At 42.5% G+C, this 27,950-nt stretch overlaps 1 protein-coding gene across 1 annotated transcript; it reads right to left on the bottom strand.

The window, feature by feature from the left end:
* Window positions 1-830: 830 nt before the first annotated feature.
* On the bottom strand, window positions 831-27,950 carry LOC116616346 (E3 SUMO-protein ligase RanBP2-like). The gene is given in 32 exon segments (XM_032378434.2): window positions 831-6,443; window positions 7,028-9,873; window positions 9,875-11,536; window positions 11,666-11,800; window positions 13,262-13,368; window positions 13,869-13,953; window positions 14,543-14,701; window positions 14,879-15,016; window positions 15,281-15,338; window positions 15,539-15,594; window positions 15,972-16,028; window positions 16,511-16,634; window positions 17,110-17,285; window positions 17,656-17,753; window positions 18,059-18,148; window positions 19,091-19,172; window positions 19,320-19,373; window positions 19,731-19,810; window positions 20,192-20,357; window positions 20,670-20,820; window positions 21,262-21,379; window positions 21,496-21,523; window positions 21,591-21,691; window positions 22,157-22,214; window positions 23,982-24,050; window positions 24,658-24,717; window positions 25,126-25,172; window positions 25,453-25,496; window positions 25,566-25,637; window positions 26,046-26,087; window positions 27,617-27,684; window positions 27,784-27,950. Coding segments are annotated over 32 exon segments (12,357 nt in total). The 5' UTR covers window positions 27,856-27,950; the 3' UTR covers window positions 831-1,189.

Here is a 27,950-nt window from a genome sequence, read left to right as displayed (position 1 = left end):
AGCCTAGGTTTTTATTCACGGGATTTTCAACTGTTTAACAAATTCGTTGTTGGTTGCATATGTACCTCTTGAAACGCGTTAAAGAAACATCCGCTCAGAATAGTGCCACCGCCCCTGGTCTAAACATAGATGTGAGCTCCCTGTACTCAGCGGGTCCAGGGCTTGTTTTTTTATAAAAGGTACCCTGTTTTTGAATTTTGAAAATTCAAATATACAGAAAAGGCAACCCTTAAAGTAAGCACACTTTGCCTGCCTATTAAAAAAGGCAACCGAACTCCTTCATTATATAGTAGGGTGGCTTGTCGCCAAAAATGGCAGTTTCGTGCACTTATTAGTAGAAGCACCAAACTTGGCACATGTCCCTTAGGTCGTGTAAATAACTTTTTCAGGGGGGTGCCAAAAATCTGAGACTCAGGGGGGGAGGGAGGGGCAAATTTGCTATTTAAAAAACAGTGATTTCTCTATCAGTAATGACATAAGAGAAACCCAAAACAGCTGAATGATAGTTAATACATGTTTATATAGTGCAACAATCTGTTTTTTTTTTTAAGATTTAATTTTCTTTTTCTCTAGAAAAAATGACATTTATAGAACGAACCAAAAATTACACTACCCTCCCCCCGGGGATGCAGCTTGGTAACAAGCGGCATCTAATTGTAGGACTGGATCGAAGCTTCATTTGTAGAGAAACAAACAAGGAAATACCACGCGTTTAAACCTCAGTGTCTTCTGGGTAATTTTCAATATGGCGTCTAGCAGGCGAAGGAACACGCGCTTGTAGGACTTCAGTGAAGATCATGGCAATGAGCTTGTCATCTCAACATTAAGAGTTCATACTTTCATGCTTTCATACTATTCATGCTTTCGTACAGATTCATTGTTTTTGTCTAAAGTTAATCTAGAGTCCACTCTCTTGTGATGTTCTACTTGCATCTTTATGTTACTGCCATTGATTTGTATTACATTGTTTATCGATTAATTAATTGAGCTTCACCCCAAGGGTATTACCGCAATTAGAATCTAACGCACCTATACTCCAACCTAGTAGAATCTTGTACTGTCCGGTATTCTTTGAAAAGCTTACACTCACGTAACAGTCGATGTTGGTTCGCTTATACGGTAAGCTGAATCCATTACTGTTGGATATTCTTTGAAAAACCAAGCCCAACGACACGATTGATATCATCTATTACTGGTCACTTTGTCCCTCCGCTTTGCTTGATTCTTGTAAATCGTCCAACATTCGAGTTATCTCAGGCGAGCAACTCAACACCTTCCCAGAAGCACCCTCGGTTTCGTTCCCCACGCGTGTCACGTGAGCGGCTTGTTGGACTGTCATCTCCTTGCGCGTGATCGTTTTCTTGTCATTCACCTGCGTAGACTGCGTCGCGCTCAGAGATTTCGACTCTTGCCTCACTTTCTCGCTATCTCCTGGACTCTGCAGTGGCGGTGGCGGCTTGCCGAACCCGGAGAAGAACCCTGGCTGGCCGAAAACTGGCTGTGTTTGAAAGTGGAATGGAGATGGCCTATCCACAGTGTCAGATGTTCCGACTGACTCACCGACTTTAGTAGAGGGGTCAGCTCCTTGTAACGGTGTCCCGCCTCCTGATCCTGGGTCATGCTGTTGGGAGGCCAAACCCGCTGAGAACCCTCCGAACTGGGCGAAGGGTGACGCGATTCCATGACCAGGGGGGGTTCGGGGCGGGCTTCCGAATCCGAACTGGAATTGTCCGGTGTTGCTCCGTCCGCTTGAGGATATCTGTGAGTCCTGAATAGCGATTGTCGAAGCTGATTGCGTTTCTTTTGTCCTCTCACCACCCTTTTCTGTGACCTGCAATTTCTGGAATGCCTGTCCGACTGCTGATCTTTCGGTCGAGTGTATAACAGTGGAACCACTGCTGATCTGCTGGACGAATTTCATTTGCGTTGTTGAGGTTTGCGTGACGGTGCTAGAGGTCGAGAAATGAGAATATGATTCCTTTGGCAAGACGTCCTTATTTGGGCTTTGTTTACTTGGTGCGCCTTCATATGCAACCAGCTTCATTTTATCACATTCCATCTCGCTTTTCTCTTCAGATTTACATTCACTTTTCTCTTGACATTTATTTGTAGAAGGGGAACCATTTGTCGGAAACCCACCTTTACAGGCATCGAACTTTTCCTTGAACAACGCTGCGATTTCCGCGTTCTTAAAGCGCACAGCAAGCTCTTCCGGTTTCGCCTCCTCTTCCGAGATATCCGCAAGCGTCTGCCACACCCACGCGCGATCAGAGCCCGCAAGCGGCGTCAACTCCATGCTGGCATTGATGAGATGGTTCGCACATAATTTGTGTATATGCTCCCTGCGCATAACAATACGAGCTTTCCCGCTGGACACATTCTGCAAGATTTTGATGTCTCCGATACCCCGGTCTTTCCACGCCTTTGTGTCAACGTCGAAACGGTACAACTTGGCCCGCCATTTGAAGACTTCCTGATCGGCTTCTTCGCCCGTCACCCGCTCAACTTTATCCGGTAGCGGGATGATTGGCTCAAAGTGAATGTGATCCCCGGATGTGTCATGCTCATGCTCCTGCTCATGCTCATTGGCTTCTTCGCTTTCCTTTTCCTCGGGTTGTTGGGGTGGTCTACTGAAGAAGCCAGGTCCAATACCACTGGTTGTGATATCGTTGAACGACACAGACGACACAGAAGGGGCCCCAAACAGGAACGGTTTTACTGGTTCACTCTGGACTGCCTTCTCAGGACTGTTTGGAGCATCTTGTTCATCTGTACCCTCGGGTTGTTGTAGTCGTTTGCTTTGTTCGTCACTTGGTGGGCTTCCTTTGTATCTACTGTTGCCGCAGGCAAGACAGAACCCACGTTCATCGGGGTGATGGACGTAGCATGAATCACACTGCCACTTTTCCGATAAATCTTGAATCATGGATTTGGGAGCAGGCTTTTCTAACCCCACCTTGTCTAGGCTGCAACCAAAGCACTGATGCGACTTTGCGCTGTTCACACATCCACAGCTAGCACAATCCCACCTTTGTTCTTGGTTTGGCTGGTTGCCCTCTTGAGGCGCCTCACTACCACCTGGAGGCTGTTTGTCCAGCTTGTCGCCATCATTAGTAGCTGAAGAATCTCTAACTATTTTCTCTGCTATTTCCTCAATATTGAGCCTCTGCTGCGCCTTTTCAAAGACGTCTTTGAACTGATGAGCAACTGAGGGAGACTTAAACTTTACAGCAAGTTGTTCAACTTTGGGCTCTTCTTCGGAAAGGTCGGCGAGGCTGGTCCACACCCAAGCTCGATCAGATGTTGACATAGGTAGGAGCTTAATCTCCGACGTAATGTTGTGGTTGGCGCACAACTTGCGGATCTGATCTCTTCGCATCAGGATGCGGCACTTCTGGTCTGTCGCATTCTTGAGGATCTTAATGTCCCCAACTCCACGCTCCTTCCACTGATTGCTATCTTTGTCATAGCGATAAAGCTTTGCACGATGCGAGAACAAGGCCTCCTCATTCTCCTCCCCGGTGACAACCTCAACTTTAGGTAGGGACACCAGCGGTGCAAAATCGATGCCATCCGCTTCCGTTTCGGGAGAGTCATTGCATTGAGGCTCGGCGAAAAGCTGAGATCCCTGCCCGGCAAATGTTGCTTTGCTGTCCTTGGCCTTAAAACCTTGTCCTGCAACATCGCCGAATGACGCATACGACGTGGCACTGGTAGAGCCAAACACATGCTCACTCTTTGGTGTACTTGTAGATTCCTTTGGATCCGTTTCTTGTTGCCTCACATTTTGTGGGTCTTGAGATCCTGCAGGAAGTTTATAATCCACTGACTTCGACCTCGGTTTGCGCTCAGTTGAAGTCTCCTCACTCTTTGATCTCTCGAACAGGAAAAAGCTACTTGGCAACAGTAAAGCTTCTGCACGTTTTACCTCGTCAGTCGTTGGTTCGACTGATGCCACTAGTAGAACGTCAGCTGATCTGCGAGGGGAGCGGTTAGCATGAACCTCGGCTTGTTTAACCTCATCGCTAGTAGGGCTGACAGACGACACCAATATCAGATCGCTGTCGGTAGAATCGTTTGGAGAGTCATTCCTGTCTTCCTCTGCGACCACAGCTTTTTCGCCATCCTTTGCCTGTTGACAGATTGGTTCTCCAGCTGTCATGGGTGCCGTCCCAAATTGGAATTTAGGTGGAGACAAGACGGGGCTGGCCTTTTCAGTTTTCTTAACTTCTTGAACAACTGGGCTCCCAAATACACTACTATGTGCCCCAAACGTTATCTTTGAAGGAAACGTTTCTTCTTTTTGTGTTGTAAACCCAGCAAATGAGCTACTAGCGGGTTGCGATGCTTGTGGCTTGACCCCAAAAGAGAATTGTGGTGTCATGTCGCCTCTCTTTGGGATACCAAAGCTGAACTGGGGAGTTACGGCTGGCGGCTGAGTTGTTTGTTCAGCACTGGGTTTAGGTGTTTGACACGCAGGGCAGATAGCAGAGTTGGCCGCATTATGAACAAGACACGTCTCACAGTCCCACTCTCCAGGCTTTGGTTTGAACTTGTCAAGCAAAGATCCTTGACTGGTAGACACATTTGAAGAAGCTTTCTCCTCTTGTCCATGGCTTGAATTGGCCACTGTGGTCCCAGTCGGCTGTGTCCCGAACGAAAATTTAGGAGTGGCGTTGTCCTGCTTAGGGACGCCAAAACCGAATTTAGGTGTCGAGAAGGGTGTGTTTGATGGCTGTAGTGCCTTGGGCTTAGGCGTCTGGCACGCAGGACAGACTGTGCAATCTGCCATATTATGCACAAGACACATCTCACAGTCCCACTCTCCAGGCTTAGGTTTGAATTTGTCCAATAAAGATTCGTTATTGCAGGTTATGTCCGAAGAGTCTTTACCCTGTTGACAAGTGCCTGATACTGACGCAGTGGCTTCAGAGGGCTGTGAAGCTGGTTGTTGAACTCCAAATGAGAATTTGGGAGTAGTGCCGCCTTGCTTAGTAACTCCAAAACTGAACTTGGGAGCGGTTGGCTGTGACGTCTGTGGTTCTCCGGGTTTAGGGGTCTGACATGCCGGGCAGATTGTGCAGTCTGCCGCATTATGAACAAGACACGTCTCACAGTCCCACTCTCCCGGCTTCGGTTTAAACTTGTCAAGCAAAGATCCCTGACTGGTAGACACATTTGAAGAAGCTTTCTCCTCTTGTCCATGGCTTGAACTGGCCACTGTGGTCCCAGACGGCTGTGTCCCGAACGAAAATTTAGGAATTGTGTTGTCCTGCTTGGGGACGCCAAAACCGAATTGAGGCGTTGAGGAGGGTGCAATTGATGGCTGTGGTGCCCCGGGTTTAGGCGTCTGACATGCCGGGCAGATTGTGCAGTCTGCCGTATTATGCACAAGACACATCTCACAGTCCCACTCTCCAGGCTTAGGTTTGAATTTGTCCAATAAAGAATCTTTAGTGCCGGTTACGCCTGAAGATTCTTTAACACGTTGGCTAGGTGCCGATACTGCCGCAGTGGCTTCAGAGGGCTGTGACGCTGGTTGCTGAATTCCAAATGAGAATTTGGGTGTAGAACCGCCTTGCTTAGTAACACCAGTTAAGTGTGATGTCTGTGTGGCTCCGGGCTTAGGTGTCTGACACGCAGGACAGGTCTTAGATTCTGCAGTGTTACGCACAAGACACGTCTCACAGTCCCACTCACCAGGCTTCGCTTTAAACTTTTCGAATAGCGATTCTTTATCTCTTTTATCAGTGTTCTCCTCAGCATCGATTGACTTAGGCTGGGTGTCTCCCCCACCTTCAGCACCACTCTCAATCTTTCCTTCCACTTGAACACTCTCCTCGAAGGTTTTCCTGAACAACGTGGCAGTCTCTGCATGCTTGAAACGCACAGCAAACTGTTCAGGCTTCGATTCTTCCTCAGCGTAATCCGCTACAGTGCTCCAAACAAGTGATTTATCAGATCCCGCATTTGGTTTGATCGTCATGTCTGGAGTTAGGAGGTGGTTTGCGCATATTTTCAGGACTTGATCACGTCGCATCAGCACTCGAACGCGTCCTGTCTGTGGGTTGGACAGCAACTTGATATCTCCGATGCCTCGCTCTTTCCACTGCTTCGCATTGCTGTCGTACCGGTATAACTTAGCACGATGGGAGAACAGAGCCTTCTCGTGTTCTTCCCCTGTCTTTACCTCTATTTTCTCAGGTAGTGGGATAATCGGTTCAAAGTGTGGCTCTTCAATGTCCTGGCCAGACTCGGGTGAACCAAAAGCCTCGAACAGCTTTGCACCAGCGTTTGCAAACGGTTTAGCAGATCCGTCAGAACTAATAAACGGGCTTGTGCCTGCTCCAGCAACGGAAGCGAAGCTTAAAGAAGACACGCTCGGAGATCCAAACAGGAAGGGTTTAGAAGACTTTTCTGTGGGTGACTTTGTTTCAGTCGAGCTTTAAAATGAAAAAGATACGATGGCTTCAAACAGGCGCCTGCACGGTTCACAACAAATGTAAACACAATTCGCGTAGAATTTTAAACCATTCACCCAAATTTTGTGTTTAAAAAAAATTGGATTATCTTTTGGCAAAGCAATTCTAAAAGTTGCTAACGTACGCTACTGTTGAATCACAATACAAACGTACGTACGAATGTAATAATATGTACGAATTTTCGTATGAATATGTAACATACTCTCAATTCTCACTACATCCTACTATATACCCACGGTAAATTTATACTATATTACAGCAGAATACGGCAAATAACATTGCAGTGTTTTTTTTTAGTAAACATCGAGTGATAGATTGCAAGAACATGTTATCAACAAACTCGCAATGTTTCAAATAGCACCTTTTCTGGGGCTCACCACGAATCAAATATCGCATTGTGAGCCTATGCTACACTCCTGGCCCTACAAATAAGGCATTTGGTGGTTGCAAAAGATACTTGCCCGTGTAACATAGGCTTTAGCCTAACGTAAATACACATCAATCACTTCGACAACAACGAAAAAAGGGACCCACTATTGCCCTACCTGCTAAGTTGTACGGCGTCTATTCTCTCTTTTGCTTCTCCAGCGAAGAACGTCTCTGGAAGCTTCAGCTTCCCTGCCTTCTCCTTTTCCTCGTCGTTCGCCTCTTTGCAATACACTACCGAGGGCGTTTCACCACTTGACGATGTAGTGTCTTTGTTTTTGGGTGTAGAGACTGAATTGCTAACTGGGTCTTGTGACTTACTTTGCAAATCCTCAATCACACATGTGTCTTTAGCTGGCGTAGAGCCAGTACTATCGCTTTTACTTGATTCCCGTGCATCTTCAAACGCCTTCTTGAAATCTTGAGCGATCCCTACAGTCTTAAAGCGAATGGCGAATAATTCTTTCTTCTGCTCTTCATCAGAGAAATCCGCCAAGACGTGCCACACCCAAGCCCGATCACACCCACGCATGGGCTCAAGGTGCATCACAGGGGTGATTTGATGATTGGCACATATCTTGAGGACATTCTCTCGTCGCATTAACACACGGCACTTGAGCGTTCTGGGGTTCTTGAGGATTTTGACATCCCCTAGACCACGCTCCTTCCACTGGGCTGACTCCTTGTCGTGTCGGTAAAGCTTTGCTCGATGACTGTACACAATAACCTCCTCTTCCTCTCCTGTTCTAACCTCGATCTTCTTGGGAAGGGCGATCACTGGTTCAAAGTGAGGTCCGTCGTCTTCACATTCTGAGGCCGCGCCCGGGGAAGTAGGGGAAGTGGGGGTTTCTGGGACTTTAACGGGTGACTTGGCAGGGGACTTCACAGGAGATTCTACTTGGGGGGACGACTTCTGAGATAGGTCCATACGGAACGTAAATTTGGAAGGCGTTGCTGCACCAAATGAGAAACCTGACAAGGAGGATGTCGGCTCTTTCACTGGTGTTTTTGGTTTCACAGGGCTTTTCGCTGGCGAATATTTAATGATATTCAAGGGGACTTCCTCCTCGTCGATCTTCTCTTCACCGCTACTTTCTCTCCCAACAGTGAATAACGGCTTTCCTCCAAATAGCTTGCTCCCGTCTGTTCCAAATTTAAACGTTAAGGTACTTGGTTCTTCCCGAGGCTCAGTAGCAGTAGGAGGGTTCGGGGATTCTGGTATAGTCTTTTTGGAAGGCTGTGCGACTTGTTTGTTTGGTCTCTCTGCACCACATGCTTTGCATGTATCAGTGGCGAGGGTATTTGAAAGATAGCACCCATCACATTCCCACGATTCAGATGGCATAGTCTTGATTTCTTCAACCTTGCCTTTGTTGTCTGGTACGCCTTCACTTATTGGTTCAGCGTTCTTCAGTTCATCAAACGCTTCCTTGAACTTTGTAGCGGTCTCTGGTAATTTGAAGCGAATGGCAAGTTGCTCTGCTGACGGCTCTTCCTCGCTAAAGTCTGCCAAAGTATTCCAGACCCAGGAGCGGTCTGAACCCATGTTAGACTTGAGCTCCATATCAGGCTTGATCCAGTGATTGGCGCAGAGTTTGTAAATCTGATCTCGCCGCATTATGACGCGCCCTTTCCCGCTCTTCAGGTCTCTCAGAAGCTTGATATCTCCAACACCTCTTTCTTTCCATGCTTTGAGGTCAACGTTGAAGCGATAAAGCTTGGCGCGCCCAGAGAACATAACCTCGTGATTCTCCTCCCCAGTGACTACTTGAACACGAGCTGGAAGAGGTATGACAGGTTTAAAGTGGGCATCCGCTTCTTCTTCAAGAGTGTCCTCTCCGCTTACTGATCCAAACAACTGCCGTCCAGCCTGCGGGAACTCCTTTGTGCCACTTTTGCTCCCGAATGCTTCCTTGCTTGATGCAGTATAACTTTCAAAGGTTAGAGATCCGAAACCAGCAGAAGAGCCAAACACGGGTCTCTTATTCTCAACCATTGGACCAGCTGTAGTACTCTCACTGGGCTCCTGCAAAACTTGGGGCACTTCTTGATCGCCAGCGTGACTGTGTTTGCTCTTTTCACGAGAAATCTCTGGACTACGGGTACCTTTACAGCCAAAGCAACCTTTGCAAGGCTGACCCCTTGTGTAGTTGAAGAAATTGGGTGGTAAAAGTAAACGCTCTGCTCTCTCACGATCAGCTTTGGCGGCTCGAATCTCATAGACAATCACACAGTCTTCATCTGATTTCTTTGTGCCTTTAGCAGGACTTTTAGCGGTGAGGAACTTTCTTTCAGCAAGTGGAGAAGACTCTGCGAAGTTAAGTGGAGGTACAGTGCTTTCGGGCAGCCTCACTGTATCCTGGCCATGCCATTGTAGGTTCTTAACTTGTTGAATGACAGCTTGGTTTGGCTGCATCGGTACAGGCTCCATGCCAGACGTAAAAGTAACTTGTTGAATAACAGCCTGGTTTGGCTTCATCGGTACAGGCTCCATGCCAGACGTAAAAGTAACTTGTTGAATAACAGCCTGGTTTGGCTTCATCGGTACAGGCTCCATGCCAGACATAAAGGTGCCACTAGGGCTGCCGTAGAACTGATTCTCTTTCTCGAGTTCTTCATTTGATGAATAATCTTCACCCTCGGACTCTGTCTCAGTCTCCCAATCCTCCTCTTCCTCCTCCTCCTCTTCACCTTCAGGTGTCCTTGGCTCGTACTCCTTGAGAGAATAGCTGTTTTCCGAAGCTCCTAATGGGCTATGTCCTACACCTGCTCCGCCAAACGTCTGACCCCCAGTTTTCGACTGCAATAACCCCAGCAATTCAGACCTGATCAAGTCAGTGTTCTCTTCTGCTGTAGGGCCACTTGGTGGTGTAACAAACCGTGCTGAAGAGTCAGGCGTAGACCCTGCGTAAGAGCTGTTTGGGGAGCCCTTTGCTCCGGCTGCAATGTTAGTAAGAGCAGCTGAGGCAGGATACCAGACATTCGGAGTGCCTGATGCGGGTGCCATACCGGCCAGTGGTTCTGTCCGGTGCAGATTCCCGAATGCAAACTTTTCGTCCATGTCTTGCTTCCAAAATGACTGTGGAGTGATAGCAGAGGCGGCGGCGGCGGCGGCGGCGGCGGCGGCGCGAGGCGGAAGCTGGGGCAAACTGCGTGCCTGTTGTCTGCCCGCCAGTTGATACTGGTGTCTCATTATCCTCTTCGTCATCGATGGCAAAACCAGGAGATACTTTCTGGAAATTGCCAAACGTTAGGGGCTTTTGCTGCTGCTCTTTGGCCATGCCAAACACTGGGGTACTTGGTGCAGAAGAGAAAGCATGTTGAGAAGGCGCAAATGAGAAGCTACCAGCAGATGTAAAAGGTGCTTGAGTGCTTGGCGCTGATACACCAAACGGAGCGAGATTAAATGTAGATGGTGGCTGTGATTGAGGGCCTGCAGAAGCTTGTTGAAACTGGAATGTTGGGGCAGTAAGGGATTGACTCTCGACCGCTGGCTTTATTCCAAAGGAGAAGGTTGGAGCGGCAGTGGAAGTGGTGGTAGGTGCCGGTGGCTTGAAAAAGAATGCTGGTTGAACTTGATGAGGGGCCGGAGCTGAAGAAGCAGTTACTTCAGCGTAGCCTGGGGTAATGTCATCCAGTTTTGCTGCGCCACAAGCGGCACATACTTTAGTACCAGCATTATTTAGGACCAAGCAAATGCTGCACGACCATTGGCCAGGCTTAGGAGCAAACTTCTCAGCAAGGCTCTGTTGGTCTTCTCTTTTAGCGGGTTCAGATGCGATATTTGTGGCATTTTGTGTACTACTTTTCGACTTCCCGGGGCCTTTTAGAACTCTTTCTCTGCAATAACTAAATACATTCTTGAACTCATCTGCTTCCTCTGGTAGCTTGAATCTCACTGCAAATTGTTCCACTTTAGGCGTCTCATCTGCAAAGTCTGCCAGTGTGGTCCAGATCCAGCTCCGTGTGGCCCCTCCCTGCTGCATAGGCTTTAGCTCCATTTCTGCTGTAATCACGTGATTGGCACAAATCTTGTATATGTGATCACGACGCATCAGGACTCTAAACTTCTCCTTTTCTTTGGCAAAGAGAATCTTCAAGTTACCAATGCCACGCTCTTTCCACGCCTTCTCCTCAACAGCGAAACGGAAAAGTTTTGCACGCTTGTTAAAGAGAACCTCCTCTTTCTCCTCCCCTGTTGTAACTGGTACTTTCGACGGCAGCGAGACCACAGGCTCAAAGTGGATCCCATCGTCAGCAGAGGCAGAATCGTGCCTCGTGCTGCCCAACTCGGATGCATCCTCTTCCTCCTGCCTCTTTTCAGGACTGTTTGTAGCTGCAAGGCCCGCAAAGAATGATGGATCAAGCTTTGGTGGTTCTGGTACAGGGGCGGGCCTTGGACCAAGTCGTGACTTCACAGAAGGTTTGGATATTGGTGTAGACTGGTATGCCGCCTGTCCAAGGTCTTCTCCCTGAGGGGTGTGTTGAGGTAGGGCGTGGCTGTCAGGTGTACCATGATGGGGTGGTATTGGGACAGGCGATACCATACTACTGGGCTGCACAGAAGGGCGAGACGGTGTCATCATGGAAGAAGACATGCTGTTCCTCTTGAGTTCTGTTAATTCAGCCTGCAAATGGAGAAAGACCTGTTACGTTTGAAAGAGAAAATACGTGTAAGTCTAAAAGGAAATCTAAGCTCTCCTAGTGACTCGAGTTGTTAGCGGTCTTTGCATGTTGACATCTACATATGTGGTTACCTCGAGTCTCAGGACCTTGTCGCTGAGCAGCTCCATCTTTTGGTCACGGAGAGCCATCTGCTCCTGTAGGTAGCCATTGCTCAGGGTGACCTCACTCAGCTGAGCAATCAGCTCCGCGTTACTGGAACCGCCAGGCTGCACCAATACACGCAAGTGTCAATACACAAGTGTCCTTACACAAGGGTCATTACACAAGGGTCAATACACAAGTTTCATTACACAGGGGTCATTACACAAGGGTCAATACACAAGGGTCAATACACAAGGGTCAATACACAAGGGTCAATACACAAGGGTCAATACACAAGGGTCATTACACAAGGGTCAATACACAAGGGTCATTACACAAGGGTCATTACACAAGGGTCAATACACAAGGGTCAATACACAAGGGTCATTGCACAAGGGTCATTACACAAGGGTCATTGCACAAGGGTCATTACACAAGGGTCAATACACAAGGGTCATTACACAAGGGTCATTACACAAGGGTCAATACACAAGTGTCATTACACAAGGGTCATTACACAAGTGTCATTACACAAGGGTCAATGGGTCAATACAAAAGGGTCATTACACAAGGGTCATTACACAAGGGTCATTACACAAGGGTCATTGCACAAGGGTCATTACACAAGGGTCAATACACAAGTGTCATTACACAAGGGTCAATACACAAGGGTCATTACACAAGGGTCATTACACAAGGGTCATTACACAAGGGTCAATACACAAGGGTCATTACACAAGGGTCATTACACAAGGGTCAATGGGTCAATACAAAAGGGTCATTACACAAGGATCAATACACAAGGGTCATTACACAAGGTTCAATACACAAGGGTCAATACACAAGGGTCATTACACAAGGGTCATTACACAAGGGTCAATACACAAGGGTCATTACACAAGGGTCAATACACAAGGGTCAATGGGTCAATACACAAGGGTCATTACACAAGGGTCAATACACAAGGGTAATTACACAAGGGTCAATACACAAGGGTCAATACACAAGGGTCAATACACAAGGGTCATTACACAAGTGTCAATGGGTCAATACAAAAGGGTCATTACACAAGGGTCATTACACAAGGGTCAATACACAAGGGTCATTGCACAAGGGTCATTACACAAGGGTCAATGGGTCAATACAAAAGGGCTTATGCCAGCTTGTATCAATATGCCAGACAAGCGACAATACAATTAACATGAAAAAAGATGGGGCGGGGGAAAAAAAACAGGGCATCAGCCACAATAAAAATTCTGCCCCATGTAAAAAACATACGAAATTCTAATGCGAGAATAAAAATCGGTTACATTACTTAGGCACTATGAATAATATATTCAAAATTCAAGCCAGAAGATCCCTTCTCTTAATCCCTCTATATTTCACGCCAACAACTCAACTGCGCACCTATTCCATTAAGACATAGCTCAATGTGTTAGAAACACAAGATGTACAAGCCGTCAAAGACAGATACCCACAGCCTACTTGACCCATACTTCAACAATCTTCAACAACATAATCACCAATTAATCCCACTCTTTCCATTCAGACATAACTTGTGACATAACTCTACTCTATTGAACTACCTGGTCAAGCCAGAAGTTGTCTGACCCTTGAGCTGACACGGGCGTTACGCTTCTACTTGCTTGAGAATCCAACGGATGGGAGTCCAAACGTTCCATTTCCAGTCTCCCTAGAGAAAATATAAACATTTAAAACAGTTCGATTAAATTCTAATTTCCTTTTTATTAAAACAATATCTCATTCTGCTTCAAGGATACAAAATTCATCAGACACAGGGACACAAGTAGAGGGCTTACAAGACGAGAACAAAAAGTATCAACCCTTCTAAAACATTTGCAGACTTTTGAGGTTTAACACATTCATTACTATAACTTCACTATCCGCCCGCAAAATATAGGCCCAACTCCAAAATGTCAGGAATGCGAACTAAACATCACAAGACCCATCCCTAAAAACTTTTAGGCATACCGTCTTGGGTCAGCGGTAAATTGGTACAGTGTGTTACTTTAAATAGGGGGAGGTTTCTGTTTTCAGTCTTTGACTGTTTTTTTCACACTTTTGCTCAAAAGTACTAACCATATGTTAGGCACCCCTCTGTACAATTTCAGGAATGATAATATTAGGGGAAGAAGAGTGTTTACTAAGGCCGTAGGTTCCCTTGTCACTCACTTGGTGTTATTACAGTCTGCGGATCATGCTTCATCTTCATCATATCTTCAACTTTCTTCATGGATTGTTGGACGCTTTTGATTGCCTGAATATACAAGACAACCTAAACTTAGCTTATTGCACACAACTTTGTACTAAAAGCAAACATGGGAAGCTAATGCTTACTGTAGACATACTATTTTCCTTCCACTGATTCGTCCACAATGTCACTTTATCCAAGTGCACAAGATCACTTTTCCCCGACATTTTCCGCGCTTTCTACACAACGTACGAGCCAAATAAATGTCGCGTGGAACTTTCAACGTTTTATATAGCAACTACAGCACCAAACAGTGGACATCATACTAAATACTAAGGTCTTGTAGATTGAGTATGTCTCTTTGCAATAATACTCTGAATAGCTCCAAAGTAAGCCCAACGATAAGTTGAAAAATTACCAGATGCCCAGCTTCGAAGTACAATAGGTATCCAGTCAGATTTCCTTCTCATGTACAATCACTATGTTGAATGAATTGTGGTAACAATGACCAACTCCCTAAGGCGGTTACAGGGGGGAGGGGGTCTCCAATAGGAGGGGTGCATTCGTTCCATTCTCGTTTGTGCTACTGTCTATAACATTTCAGTTGTAGACTCTAGGGGGTTTAGCCTCCCGTGCACCCTCTAGCGACTCCTACCGCTTCACTGGTCGCTTGTTTCAAGCAGTTCTCCAGGAGTTCTTTGGCATGGTTCAAGTCGATGTAGTACTCTTCAGGTGGCCCATGAGGACAGCCCTCAGAGTCGAGATCTTCAGAAGCAGCGGCCTGAATCTCAACCGTAGCCAGGTAGCAATAGACCTACAACAAGACGTCAGAATCATAACGTGTTAAAATCGCAGCCAGAAGCACCCGATGACGGTGACAAAAAACTGGTAGTTGACTCAGCTGGACCAGGTTGTCGCATAAAATGAAGTCAAAAGAATTGAGTTATGTGTGTATTAGTCCGTATTTATCAAGGACCATACTTTACAGTACCTGAGCAAGGTGAAACATCCCGCGGATGGACTTTACTGGTTCCAACAACTCAATGGCTTCCTCAACACGCCCTTCTCTGAATGCGTGTTCCCCCAAGGCGCAGTGGGCCTTTTCCCACACGGCCTGGACACATTTAGGCTGAAACACATGTGGGCAATCTGAAATAAGCTGCTTGCTATAAATATTTCCCAACAAAGGGTTAAATAAACGATTGAAAAGTCAAGGGTTGTTCGATGGGGACCAGGCTGATTGAGTCATAGAAAGAATTTATTTCCATCAGTTAATTCAAGCAAGTAACTAAGACATGGATGGTTATCTTTAAGTTATCTTGCAAATGAATCGATGTATTGTTTTTTAGCTTACATATAAAGGTAAGAGAATCCCCGGAGCAGATGCACCTACCTCCCCGGTGTCTAGTGAAGGAAAGAGTGGGTCCTTCACAACAGGTGGAGTCTCCGTTCTGAATTACAAAAAAATAATATAGGTACAGAGATCAGTACATAGTGCATGGCAACAATTTGATAAATTCTAACAGACTTAATATAGATACAGAGATCAATAGACAGTGCATAGCAACAGTTTCTTAGATTCTAACAGATTTAAAAATACTTTTGATGGTTACAGTACTAAATCACCAGGCGACACTGCAAATGACTTCACCTCTCGAGGATTTTGAGCACTTCTTTCCAGTAGAGTCCACTTCTGGCTTTAAGGCTCTGCGGTAAAAAAAAAAAACAAAACAAAGGCTTTGAGCATACTCCCTGTATTTTGAGATGAGGAAGTACTCAATTCTTTTTGTGTGTTTTTTTTTAGGACGTTCATTAGGCTTATGGTATTTATTTGGTGTCTAAACTTGAAGGTTATGCTTAATTGCCACATTTCAAATTTATTTTTGAAGTCAGCATTTCAAACAAAAATGCACATTATTGGAACAAGAGGTTTGTTTTTAGAAAAACAAATGTCTAAGTGATTTTGGGGGTTTCAAATCATGATGTAATCCCCCCTTTCCTGTTCCTCAAAGATAGGAATACCTGGCACTAGGACTGTGCATTGGGGTCTCGGACTCCAATGAAGAAAACTCATTTTCTCTTACCATCCAGTGAGCTTCGTAGCTCCATGGATATGCCCCTGCTTTTTGCAGAAATGACGCCTGCAAGGTAGAAGAGGTTTTAAAGTTATCTTATATGTGATAGCAATGCTCATTGTATTTTATAGTGATTGCTGGCCTTAAGGACTATAACCTTAGCACAGACCCACCAGATGGAGAGCTGGTGTGAGATACAGTACAGCCGCCTGCTGTCTACTCCAGAACCTTAGACAACTGACAAATAAACAACGGATGTACTGTAGTAGAAACGTTTTTTTTATAATTCTATTCTAGAATTGCCTCATTCTGTAGCATATCAAACAAAGGTGTCCCACTTGCTACCTCTAGGGTCTTTTAAACCATTTAGAAAAAACAATGGAAATTGATGGCATGTTTTAGTTGTGATCTTTGCAAGGTGCTCTAACTCAAATAGCCATGCTCCATTTAAGCAATCTTACAGTTTAGGGCCGTTTTCAGACCATTATGTTCAAATGTTTTATTGAGGTTTAGAAAATCAAAGTTTGGATGTAATTGTTTTATTTTACCTTTTCAGCAAAATTTTCAGCTAAATAGACAAGCAACGAAAGATGCATTCCATGATTACATGTTACACGGAGAACCTCCAAGCCTTTATGTAGTATATGGCGGACTTTGCCAGAATCAACATAACTGAAAAAAAAAAAAGAAATCATCAACACATTTGAAAACATGAAAAACATAATGTTAGAGAAAAAAAGAAAAAATTCAGTGAAAAAAAACTTGGAATAACAATCATAAAACAACGAAAATATCACAATAGATTAACCCAACCAATCAATAAAAATGGATGCTTTCTCATACAGCTGGGAGGCTCTTTTGGGACAACCCTGTTAAAGTTAAAGCCGCATTGTCACCAGTTTACTTCCGGAGGTCCAACGGAAACCTTAACCGTCAAAAAACAAAAGAATCTATTAAAATCCGAGATATTAAACAGGCCATCCGCTCTAAATTATCAATCACATCCTCAAAGAAGCTTCCAATAAACACACTGCTTTTAATATTTTGAAATATTTTTCGCATTTTCCGTTAAAAATCATCGGATAGTGTTACGTAATCGACCGGAAGTAAACTGGTGACAATGCGGCTTTAAGCAGGCAGTACAAACCTCCTGATTCCCCTGTACACACTGATAGCTGCATCCCACCACGCTACTTGTTGCGGGAGCACAACTGAATCACATAGTTGTATGGGTAGGATCTTGGGCTGGCCATCAGGGTGATAACTCTCCTTGTCCTGAAGAACTCGTTCCTCACTAGTTCTCACCACTGCATAAATAAATGCCTGACAAGAGAAAGTAGCGTTATTCAATAAGGCATGGCTTAAAAAACGTTGTAAGAAATGCATATTAACAACTAAGAAGACATGGCAATTTAATGTTTTAACATTAAAAAATGTTATTGTGTGCACCTTGTAAAATAATATGCTTCTGAATTCTATGTTAGATATGTTTAGCCAAACCTCTAAGATAAGCGATAACTATGTTTACCTCTGTGTATAATACAGTATAATGCATTATATAATATAATATTATTTGCACCTTGTCATACATATTAGCTTGCTACTGACAACTAATAACCAGTTCCTTATATCCTATAGCCAACTTTTTTTCTACAGTAGATGTAATAAGCAATGGTTGTATGTAATAACCCACCTCCAAATCCCGATGACAAAGACTTCTTGGGGAACAGTCCTCTATTTTTATCCAATCGTCAGGTAATTTCTCAAACATTCGCTTGACTATAACACCCACTAAAACAAACACATCAAACCAGTTACACAAATAAACCAGTTACACTTATAAACCAGTCAAACACAAAAACTTATTCCTTAAGACCTACAGGGAAATTTGTTTCCATCGTATTCAAAAGATACAGGCTTCTTTGGTTTCTACATGTTTTGTACTCTGAGAGGGTTGTTTGACTTTTAAACTTTTATAAATATAGCTTAACCTTGACAAGAGATGAGATACTGATACAAACTATACGGGGGGGGGGGGGGGAGGGGGGAGGGGGGCTAAAACAAGATTCTGTTGTTACTCTAAAGACATCACTTACCCCCAGGTCTCATACATCCTTCATAGAGGAGCCAATTCAAACCTATCCATGTTATCTGATTAAGGTTCCGTGGCTGGTCGTCAATACGAACTATAATGACATTCAGTAACAACATAAGTTAGCAACATTTCCACTGAGTAGAGACCAAACAATGACAACAAAAACTATTATAAACAATTATTGGATGAGGTTTTAGGGATATCGAGAATAATCAAGGACAACGCAATTAGGTGAGACCCAAGGGTGACATTGATATTGTTTATAGATATTGTGTATTCGGGATATCACTGAAACCATTATTAAAAGTTCAATAATGGTTTATTAAACAATGATTTAGTAAAAGACACTTTCACAAAGACAAAATTAATTCCCAACTAATTTTCACAAACTAAGGCCTTCACTTCTCACAATTGAATCTTCAGGGGCCCCAGGCCCAAGATCCACTGCATGTGTAGAATCACTAAGCCACTAGCTGTCTAGTGAAGACTCTCAGATTGTGTGACCCTCAAAATAGAGCGTGCACTCTTAGCCAATCAAAATCGACATAGTGAGTACAATGTATAAAAATATCCCTTTTGTGAAGTTCCAGTAATCAAATACTTTTCAAAATGCTGAGGGTTTCGATCACAGTGGAATCTACATATAACAGACCTCTATTGAATAGACACACTTTATTTAATGGACATTTTCCAACATCCCAATTTCTAATCTCTGTGGAACTTATTAAATCAAACCTTCATTAGGCGGGCACCTAGAAATGTTGGACACATTTTTGTCGAGAGGGTGTCCACTGTCTTCAAAGCAAGTATCATAAAAATTATCATAAAAACAGTTAAACAATATTGTCACCCAAGTAGTGTCAGCCAACAATACACTTTAAACAAGTTAACGTATGGCTTATCATCACGGTCAATATGATCTGCTGTCATAATGATCTGCCGTCATCATCAAAGTCACAATCACCATTTTTATTATAAATGGTCTTCTAACCAGGAAATAATTATTGATTTGTTTCATTATGAAATTATGTACCTTCATCATATCTGACAAGTTCATCAACAGAGGGAATTCTCAAGGTAGAGTTGAACAGACTTGGATCTTGGGCTAGAAATGACTTAAAATAAAATAAGTATTAGTATATTATAATATAGTTTATTGATGACAGTAAACAAAAACACCATGATTCAAAAAAGATGAAACAAGAAAAATCCTTAAAGTTGGTCATCGTTTGAATTCAATTCAATAGCTATAGAGCACCTACCTTAGTCAGATCTTTCTTTCTTTGATAAATAGTGTCTAAAATGTCATGAAGGCCCTTAATGTAAAACATGATAAATTAGTTACTATTTGCAACTTTTGAAGTCATTTACTATCTCATACATTTTTCTCAGGCTAACAGTAGAGTATTGTGTAAGTTCAGATAAATGATCAAATATTAGCCAATTGGCAGAGTGAATACAACTTGACAGCATCTATATTCAACATTTTGTCTGTCTTTCTAGTGAGATCATTGTGTATTCGGCCAGATTTTGTGTTTCCTCATGAGTCACTGATGTGTTCAGTTATGTTTAGAGAAAAGTCATGGGTAGATTTATTGTAAGGTTAGTTCTTATTGTTACTCCGTGTTGTAAAACAAAAAAGGCATTTCAAAAGAGTTTTTAGGTTGTTATACCTTTTGAGAAGACCAGTCTTGTAGACAAGATTCCAACCACTCTGTACCTTCCTTACTTTGTTGTAACAGCAAAAAATGCCCTGAAATTTCAAAATAAAATCTAAGAACGCAGCTGCTTTTCATCAGATCCAAACCCTAAACACTGCATACTCTGATACAAAATTACATGACATTCAAAACACTGCACACTCTGATACAAAATTACATGACATTCAAAACACTGCATACTCTGATACAAAATTATATGACATTCAAAGTGAAACAGATCCAAACCCTAAACACTGCATACTCTGATACAAAATTACATGACATTCAAAACACTGCATACTCTGATACAAAATTACATGACATTCAAAGTGAAACAGACTCACACCCCTACCCGAGGGATGAACCTGAGTGGCCAAACCCTGGCCAGTCAGTGTGGCGAATCCCAGCCACTCTGGCCACTCCTAGACTTTTACCTGTTGTACTCAGCCTGGTACAGGCCATGCGGTACCATCGCAGTGGGTCCTTATCCTTGGTTGCCTTAGCAACCCAGGCGGTCTTCGTGTCTGGCTCGATGATGTGGGCACTGACATTGAAGCAGGCACATGACAGCTTTACAGCACGAGGCCAGGTAAGGTAGTTCTGACAAAATGAACATATTTGTAGTTGAACCCATTTCAATCGAGGCTTTGCCTTTACTAAAGGGTGTGCATATTCTTTGCAATTTGTTTACAAAATTTAACCCTCTTTCGGTAGATGCTATACACTTAGTCTTAGCGCACTTATAATTCTTTCAAATCCAAATACTAAAGATTGCAACACTGTTTGATAGGAGAATCCACCTAATTGCAAAATATTTTCAACTTATTGAAAGCACTGATTTTGATATGTATGCTTAAAAGCCTTGTGTTCAGTCAATTGTACTAATTTTAAAATGAGCATATAATATGGTACCTCTTTAGCAAGCCGTAGTATGAGAACAGCGCAGGACATGTACAGTTGCCCTAACATCTCATGCAACGCCACGTCCCACTCTGTTGTCCTTCTTAATTCTTTGCGAAGAGGCGCCTTAAGTTTGTGAGCTTGACTTAGCGAATAATCAAACCTGAAACAGGATAAGGTGCACCTTAACAACCCCATTCATAGGTTTTCTGGGAGTTTGATTTTCTATGTTGAAATAATTTATATAGACTCTAAGAAACTTGAAGCAAGTTCAAGTTAGGTAGTTTAAGAAATAAGAATTCAAGTTATTTCGTAGTTCGAGTCTTCAAAGTTCAAGTTACTGGGTAGTTTGTGCTTATCATTATTATTGACAATAGCTAGGAAGGTGATCTACTATGTTGTTTTGGATGTGATCAATCTAAAGCTGTGACAGATGCAGAATAAGAAAGAATTAGAAACACATGAAAGATGTCCACAAAAAAAACAGTTGCAACATGTGAATTAAGGGCACAGGATGAATGCGTTACTGAAAAAGGTTTAAGGTGAATGATTCTCCATGGCTATTCCTGGGGTCCATCTCAAAAGAAACCCACATGGCTCGTACCTGTACAATGCATCTAGGCACTCTTGGGTACTCCCTTGTTTAAGATAAAGGTCTATCATACGAGCTTGTGCTGTGAGCATGTGGGCGTTGGCCTCTGTCACCCCATGACTGGAGGGCACTAAACAAACAAAAAAAGGGAATGGGCCAGGATAAAATTTAGGGAAACAGAAGGATGGATAGACTTATAGAGGAATGGGGGTGCACAAGCAGACAGACATACAAACTTAGACTCACTTAGCTTTAACTGCTGACAGAGCTGTCTCTGGAAATGAAAAAGAAGAGTTATCAGAATTCAAAAGCAACAAGTCTCATTTTCAAAAGCTTCTCACCTCGAAAATATCCATAGCACAAGCCCACCATTCCAGATCATCAGCAAAAGCCTTAGTTTTGACAACGGCAGTGCAGTGTGTGTAGGCGTCAAGCAGACAACCTGTGAATATATTTGTTGCTTATTATATGAGAGAAAAACAAAATATGGACCAATAGATTAATCAATAAAACAGACCCATGCATATGTGACAATACTGACAATAAACTACAGATGCAAAGCCCCCTAAGTGACCATCTTCCTTTTTTTAGTTTTATGTATTTTTTTTTTACTAAGATGGTTCCTTATGATAGCGTTGACTGCACAATTAAAACACTTTTAAAACACAAAACACATTAAAATGTGTACACAATCGCAATGCTATTCTTTAACTTCTGTTTTCCATCCAATCATAATCCTCTAGTAATTTTTGTTTTCTATCAGAAGCAAGCTATGTACAAAGACCGCATAAATAGAATGGCTTAAAAGTATGTTTGCAAACTTTGAATTTGTAATGACTAAGGCGCTAGAGTACAACAAACTGAAAAGAAGTGCCATCTAAAGTACAGTAGATAATCCAAAATGTACCTCTTGCAGCATAGATCTTGACCAGCCTTATATGTAACTCTGCATCAGGACGCCTAGCCTAAAGAATATAGTGAAATATTAAACAGGAAATGATCCTTGGAATCTAGGTCAAAATATTACTGATTTTGAGCAGATCTAAAAAAGCATATGATGTGTGTTGTATAAGGTAAATTTTCCAGGGCATTAAAAAACCTCTCCTTGATCTGGCCAAGGTCAAGAGGTTGATGTCTCTGCTTGTATGTCCTGTGTTCAGATCGTACAATATAAAGTACAGCCATGGAACCTACATAACAGACATCCCCAGGACCACATAACAAAAACATACAGTAGAACCTCCATATAATGGACACGGTCGCAACCACCACATAACAAACATTCAGTGTAACCTCCATATAACGGACATCCTCAGGACCACCACATAACAAACATACAGTAGAACCTCCATATAACGGACACCCTCGGGACCATCACATAACAAACATACAGTAGAACCTCCATATAACGGACACATTCGGGACCACCACACAACAAACATACAGTAGAACCTCCATATAACGGACATCCTCAGGACCACCACATAACAAACATACAGTGGAACCTCCATATAACGGACACCCTCTGGAACACCAGATAACAAACATACAGTAGAACCTCCATATAACGAACACCCTCGGGACCACCACATAACAAACATACAGTAGAACCTCCATTTAACGGACACCCTCGGGACCACCATACAACAAACATACAGTAGAACCTCCATATAACGGACACAATCGGGACCACCACATAACAAACATACTGTAGAACCTCCATATAACGGACATCCTAAGGACCACCACATAACAAACATACAGTAGAACCTCCTATAACGGACACCCTCGGGACCACCACATACAACAAACAAACAGTAGAACCTCCATATAACGGACACCCTCGGGACCACCACATAACAAACATACAGTAGAACCTCCTATAACGGACACCCTCGGGACCACCACATAACAAACATACAGTAGAACCTCCTATAACGGACACCCTCGGGACCACCACATAACAAACATACAGTAGAACCTCCTATAACGGACACCCTCGGGACCACCATACAACAAACAAACAGTAGAACCTCCATATAACGGACACCCTCGGGACCACCACATAACAAACATACAGTAGAACCTCAATATAACAGACACCCTCGGGACCACCACATAACAGACACCCTCGGGACCACCACATAACAGACATACAGTAGAACCTCCATATAACAGAAGTCCTCGGGACCACCACATAACAAACATACAGTAGAACCTCCATATCACGGACACCTTTGGGACCACCACATAACAAACACACAATAGAACCTCCATATAACGGACACCCTCGGGACCACCACATAACAAACATACAGTGGAACCTCCATATCACGGACACCTTTGGGACCACCACATAACAAACATACAGTAGAACCTCCATATAACGGACACCCTCGGGACCACCACATAACAAACATACAGTAGAACCTCCATATAACGGACGTCCTCAGGGCCATCATATAACAAACATACAGTAAAACCCTCCCTATAATGGACACCCTCGGGACCACCATATAACAGAAATACAGTGGAACCCCCATATAATGGACAACCTCCAGACCACCACATAACAAACATAAAGTAGAACCTGATACCTCAAAGAGTGGAGGTTTCATCTATAGAGTTTGACAAAGAATTGGGACTTTGGAAAGTTTCTGCTCTATATAGGTGTCATGCAAGCCTTGTTTTAAAATAATGGCGTTTTTAGCCAACGACTGTAAGACACAAACCATCTCCTCAGCTAGTAGGTCCTCCATCTGATCATAATCAATCTTCCCTGCAGTCTCCAAGAGGTGCATCTAAGGGACACAAAAAACATCAGTGATAGGGGTAGAAAGGGTGTACATGTTGGGACTTCATCCAAGTCTAATTAGGTAATTTTACCCAAGTCTAATGCTAACCTTTCTAAAAAATTATCCTCAAAATTCACTAGGGTCCTAGGGTCACTAGGGTAACCATCAAATAGGGAATAGCTAGTTTACTTTGTCAATGAATTTAGTGGACAGAGGGTTGCATATTTGTCATGCCTACTTCTAATATTAAATTTCACAAAATCCAAGCTGAATCATCCATAAGTGAAAACATTTACAAGAACTTCAACAAAAAGTATAGCACACCAAGCCTTTTATGATTAATAATAGAAAAAATAGTAACTTTTGGTACTAGTAGCATTTTGTTTGGTCGTCCATACATTTTTGGGGGGTTGGGGTGGTTGAGGCGATGGCTATATCATAATTTGTGCCTTAGGTATGTAGGGGTGCTGGGTACTCGAAGCAGGCAATGAATAGAAGATGGGCAAGAAAACAAGCATTTACAGTTTAATATAAAGTGTTGGCCATGATTGCTAATTCTGTGACCTAAGACCTGATAGATGATCATGATATCAACAGTTAAGATGACCCTGACCTTGAGTTTAAAGACCACAGGGTGACCAGGGTGAAGCCTTGCTGCTCTGTCAGCCCAAGCCTATCACAAACGTTTTTTGAAGTAAAATGTTTTGAGGCATCTTTTGTTCCTATGTGGTGTTTTGCAGAATTTTTAGAGCACACCAAACCATGGAGTGGCTGTGCGGCAGATGGAAAAACCTTCACAGTAGCCGTCAAGTCCATGTGAGGGAGTTACAATAGCATAGTGACATTGGTATCACTGAGAAAAGCTAGAGAACCGGGCAGGGTAGGCCAGCTTGTGTTTGTTTTTTAGCGGTATAAAGACGCCTCTCTAAACTGAGGACTGTGAATCCCTTGTGTTCTCAGATAAGGATGTTAAGACATATTGCCAAAACCAACCATTTTCTAGCCCTCATTTAGTATCACCCCAAAATGTTTTCAACACCCTGTGTAATACATGAATGCTGGATAAAAGCGTAGTACATACCCAGGCTCTTTCTGGATGAATCGGCACCTGACAGTAAAGATCGGCAACTAGCAATAGAGATAAGAAAAAGCGTTAAACCTTTCCTATAGGCCTAACAAGTCTGTTATTAAATAATAATAAATACAATATTCTTAATTATAATAACGATAATTATGATACTGATGATAGTAATGACAACAACAACAACAATAATCAACAACAACAACAACAACAACAACAACAACAATAATAATAATAATAATAATAATAATAATAATAATAATAATAATAATAATAATAGAAATACTGCAAAATATTTTAACTCAAAACATAGCTTAAAGATTTTACCTTTCAGAACAAGATCACGCTGGGAATTATTCAACTCAAGCGATCTGCAAAAAATAGAAAATAAAAATGTTAGCAGCAACAGCAAAAGACTGCACCAAACGGTCCTTACATACCTTCTGTAGAAATGTACAGCTTTGTCAAGGACACCTTTTTCCTCATAAAGTTGCCCCATAAGTTTGTTTGCACTATAAAAAGAAAGTAAATCAAATTTCAGTTAATTGATAACAAACATGATAATGTATGTTTAAGTCACAATTGTAAACTTACTCCTCAACCATTTATAAATTGGGTAAAACTAAAAATTAAAATTAAAACTATAAGCAATCTGTTAAAAAACTGGGGGTATGTGCAGATTAAATGGCAACAAGGCATACAAAATACCACTTCAACCTTTTTTTAGCTCACTCATATAAATTCGATGCTTGGTTAGAATATTTCTTTTCATAATGTTAAACTAAATGGAAGCTAAATGTTGGGGGCACACTGTGATGGACAATCGAGCAACATCCTCTCCTACCCTCTAGATTGACAAAGATTTGGCTCAGTGAAGTAAATCAGTATATTTTTTATCACATACAACCATTGATGTATACCTGAAATCCCCCTCATTCTCCGTCAAGTAGGATGCCAACCAACTGCAACAGCAAACACATTACTATGAGCAGAGGAAAACCACTCTCTTGTGCACTCTCTAGTGTTAGATGTATTGTTATGGGACGAAGCATTCTGCACATGTTGCATTCAAGTTAATTAGTAGTTGTCACAATTTGGGATGTGTCTTCATGTACCGGTTTAAGGAGGAGCATCACTGTAACTCGCAAGACAGGAAGCCTATACTATTTTTCAAAATGCCCAATCAGAGACATCCGTTATACGGGAGTATTTTACTATTTGTTATGACTCAAACCCCCTGAGAAATCTCTTATTTCTTGATGAAATAGGCGTCTATATGTTTTCAGCGCTTGAAGGGCATATCGAAGACTCTGAGGCAATTTTGTGGTTACGCAGAGTGGAGTTACGCTTCAGAGCTTTGCATGGCTGAACAAATAAATAACATTTCCATCCACTAACAAAATATGTCTAATTTTGCGGGTTAGTCTTCCAAGTAGCACTACCCTTTACATTGTGACAAGGAATAAGCAGAGCCCACCAGTAGCAAAATTATTCCCTCGAACGGAGAGAATGACATACGCCAAGTTGTGTTTACCTATGCAATAAATAAACCTTGCACTAAAAGTCTTATCAATGATATAATTCTTGTCAGCATTGAATATTCGATTACACTTCTAATAAAGATACAGAGTACTTGCTTAAATCTAAAATCGTGCCTGATTTGACTTCCAATAGTGATTGCTGGACCTCCGCTCGCTTGCTAAACCTCATGAACAACTCCAAAATCCATCTCACTGATTTTTTAATCAGAAAACAATTATCCTTGAAAATAAAATGCTTGTTACTAAGAAAAATCATTGTTTGTAACAGAATTTATCTTTCGGATGGGCAGTAAAACAGAGATAATTTTGAAGATTTATTAACGGCACTTTTCCCCATTGTCAGAGATCAATCCAGGCTATCCATTTCAGAATTATGTATGCATAATGTTGATAAGCCATTGTTTGACCCATGACGTAGTTCAGGACTTGGTTTCGTTTAGCGGTACATGATGACACAAACCATAATTTGCCATATGTTAGCTCTGTTACATGGTGGTTAACTTAATTAAAGATTTTGAACGTCGGTCGAAACGCACATCAGAGCGTGGATGCCAAATTTTGTAGGGATTCAATTTCATTTTTATTTCGCAACTATCCATATTGAGATATTAATAGTAGATAACATAATTTAGATTTATAAGTTGTATATGTCTTTTCTCCAGGCAATATGACAACAAATTTTCGAAAACCACCAATAAAATTATTGGCAGGTTCCTGTCTTGCAAAGCAAATTGTCATTTTCAAATCAAGGATATTGTGTACTTTTCGTTCTCATATGCCTGGCAAAACTAAAACCAATAATACCAGCCATTACGATATATGATCATTCAGCTATTTCGCTTTACTTAATACAAATGAATAAAATAAGATAAAAAAAATGGCGGGAGTTTTAATCTCAACACAATTGTACATTGCAGTCGCGATTGGTAATTTATCATATTTAGTCTTACCTTATAGCTTTGTCCAAAACTTTAGCTCTTTTATATAGTCGGGCAAAGTCTAGCCCTTTCAGGTTGATCTGAACATTACAAAAAAGGGATAAAATCAACGAGTTCAGTTCGAAGGAACGACAAAACATATTTACGAAGTATCTTAACTCTTTATTAACGTGATTTACCTCTCTGGCATTTTTCAGAAGGCTTTTTACTTCAGACACATACTTATCCACCTCCTCTACACCTGTTCCCATCTTTATCGCAGTATTTCTGGTAAACACGTCGAATTATTTGCAGGAGTTTCACATTTTATCAGAAATAGCTGTCACGTTTTTCATAGTGCGCAAGA

This window comes from Nematostella vectensis, chromosome 9, assembly GCF_932526225.1.
Source record: "Nematostella vectensis chromosome 9, jaNemVect1.1, whole genome shotgun sequence".
NCBI classification, from domain to species: Eukaryota; Metazoa; Cnidaria; class Anthozoa; order Actiniaria; family Edwardsiidae; genus Nematostella; species Nematostella vectensis.
This window is presented reverse-complemented; position numbering and strand designations above follow the sequence as displayed.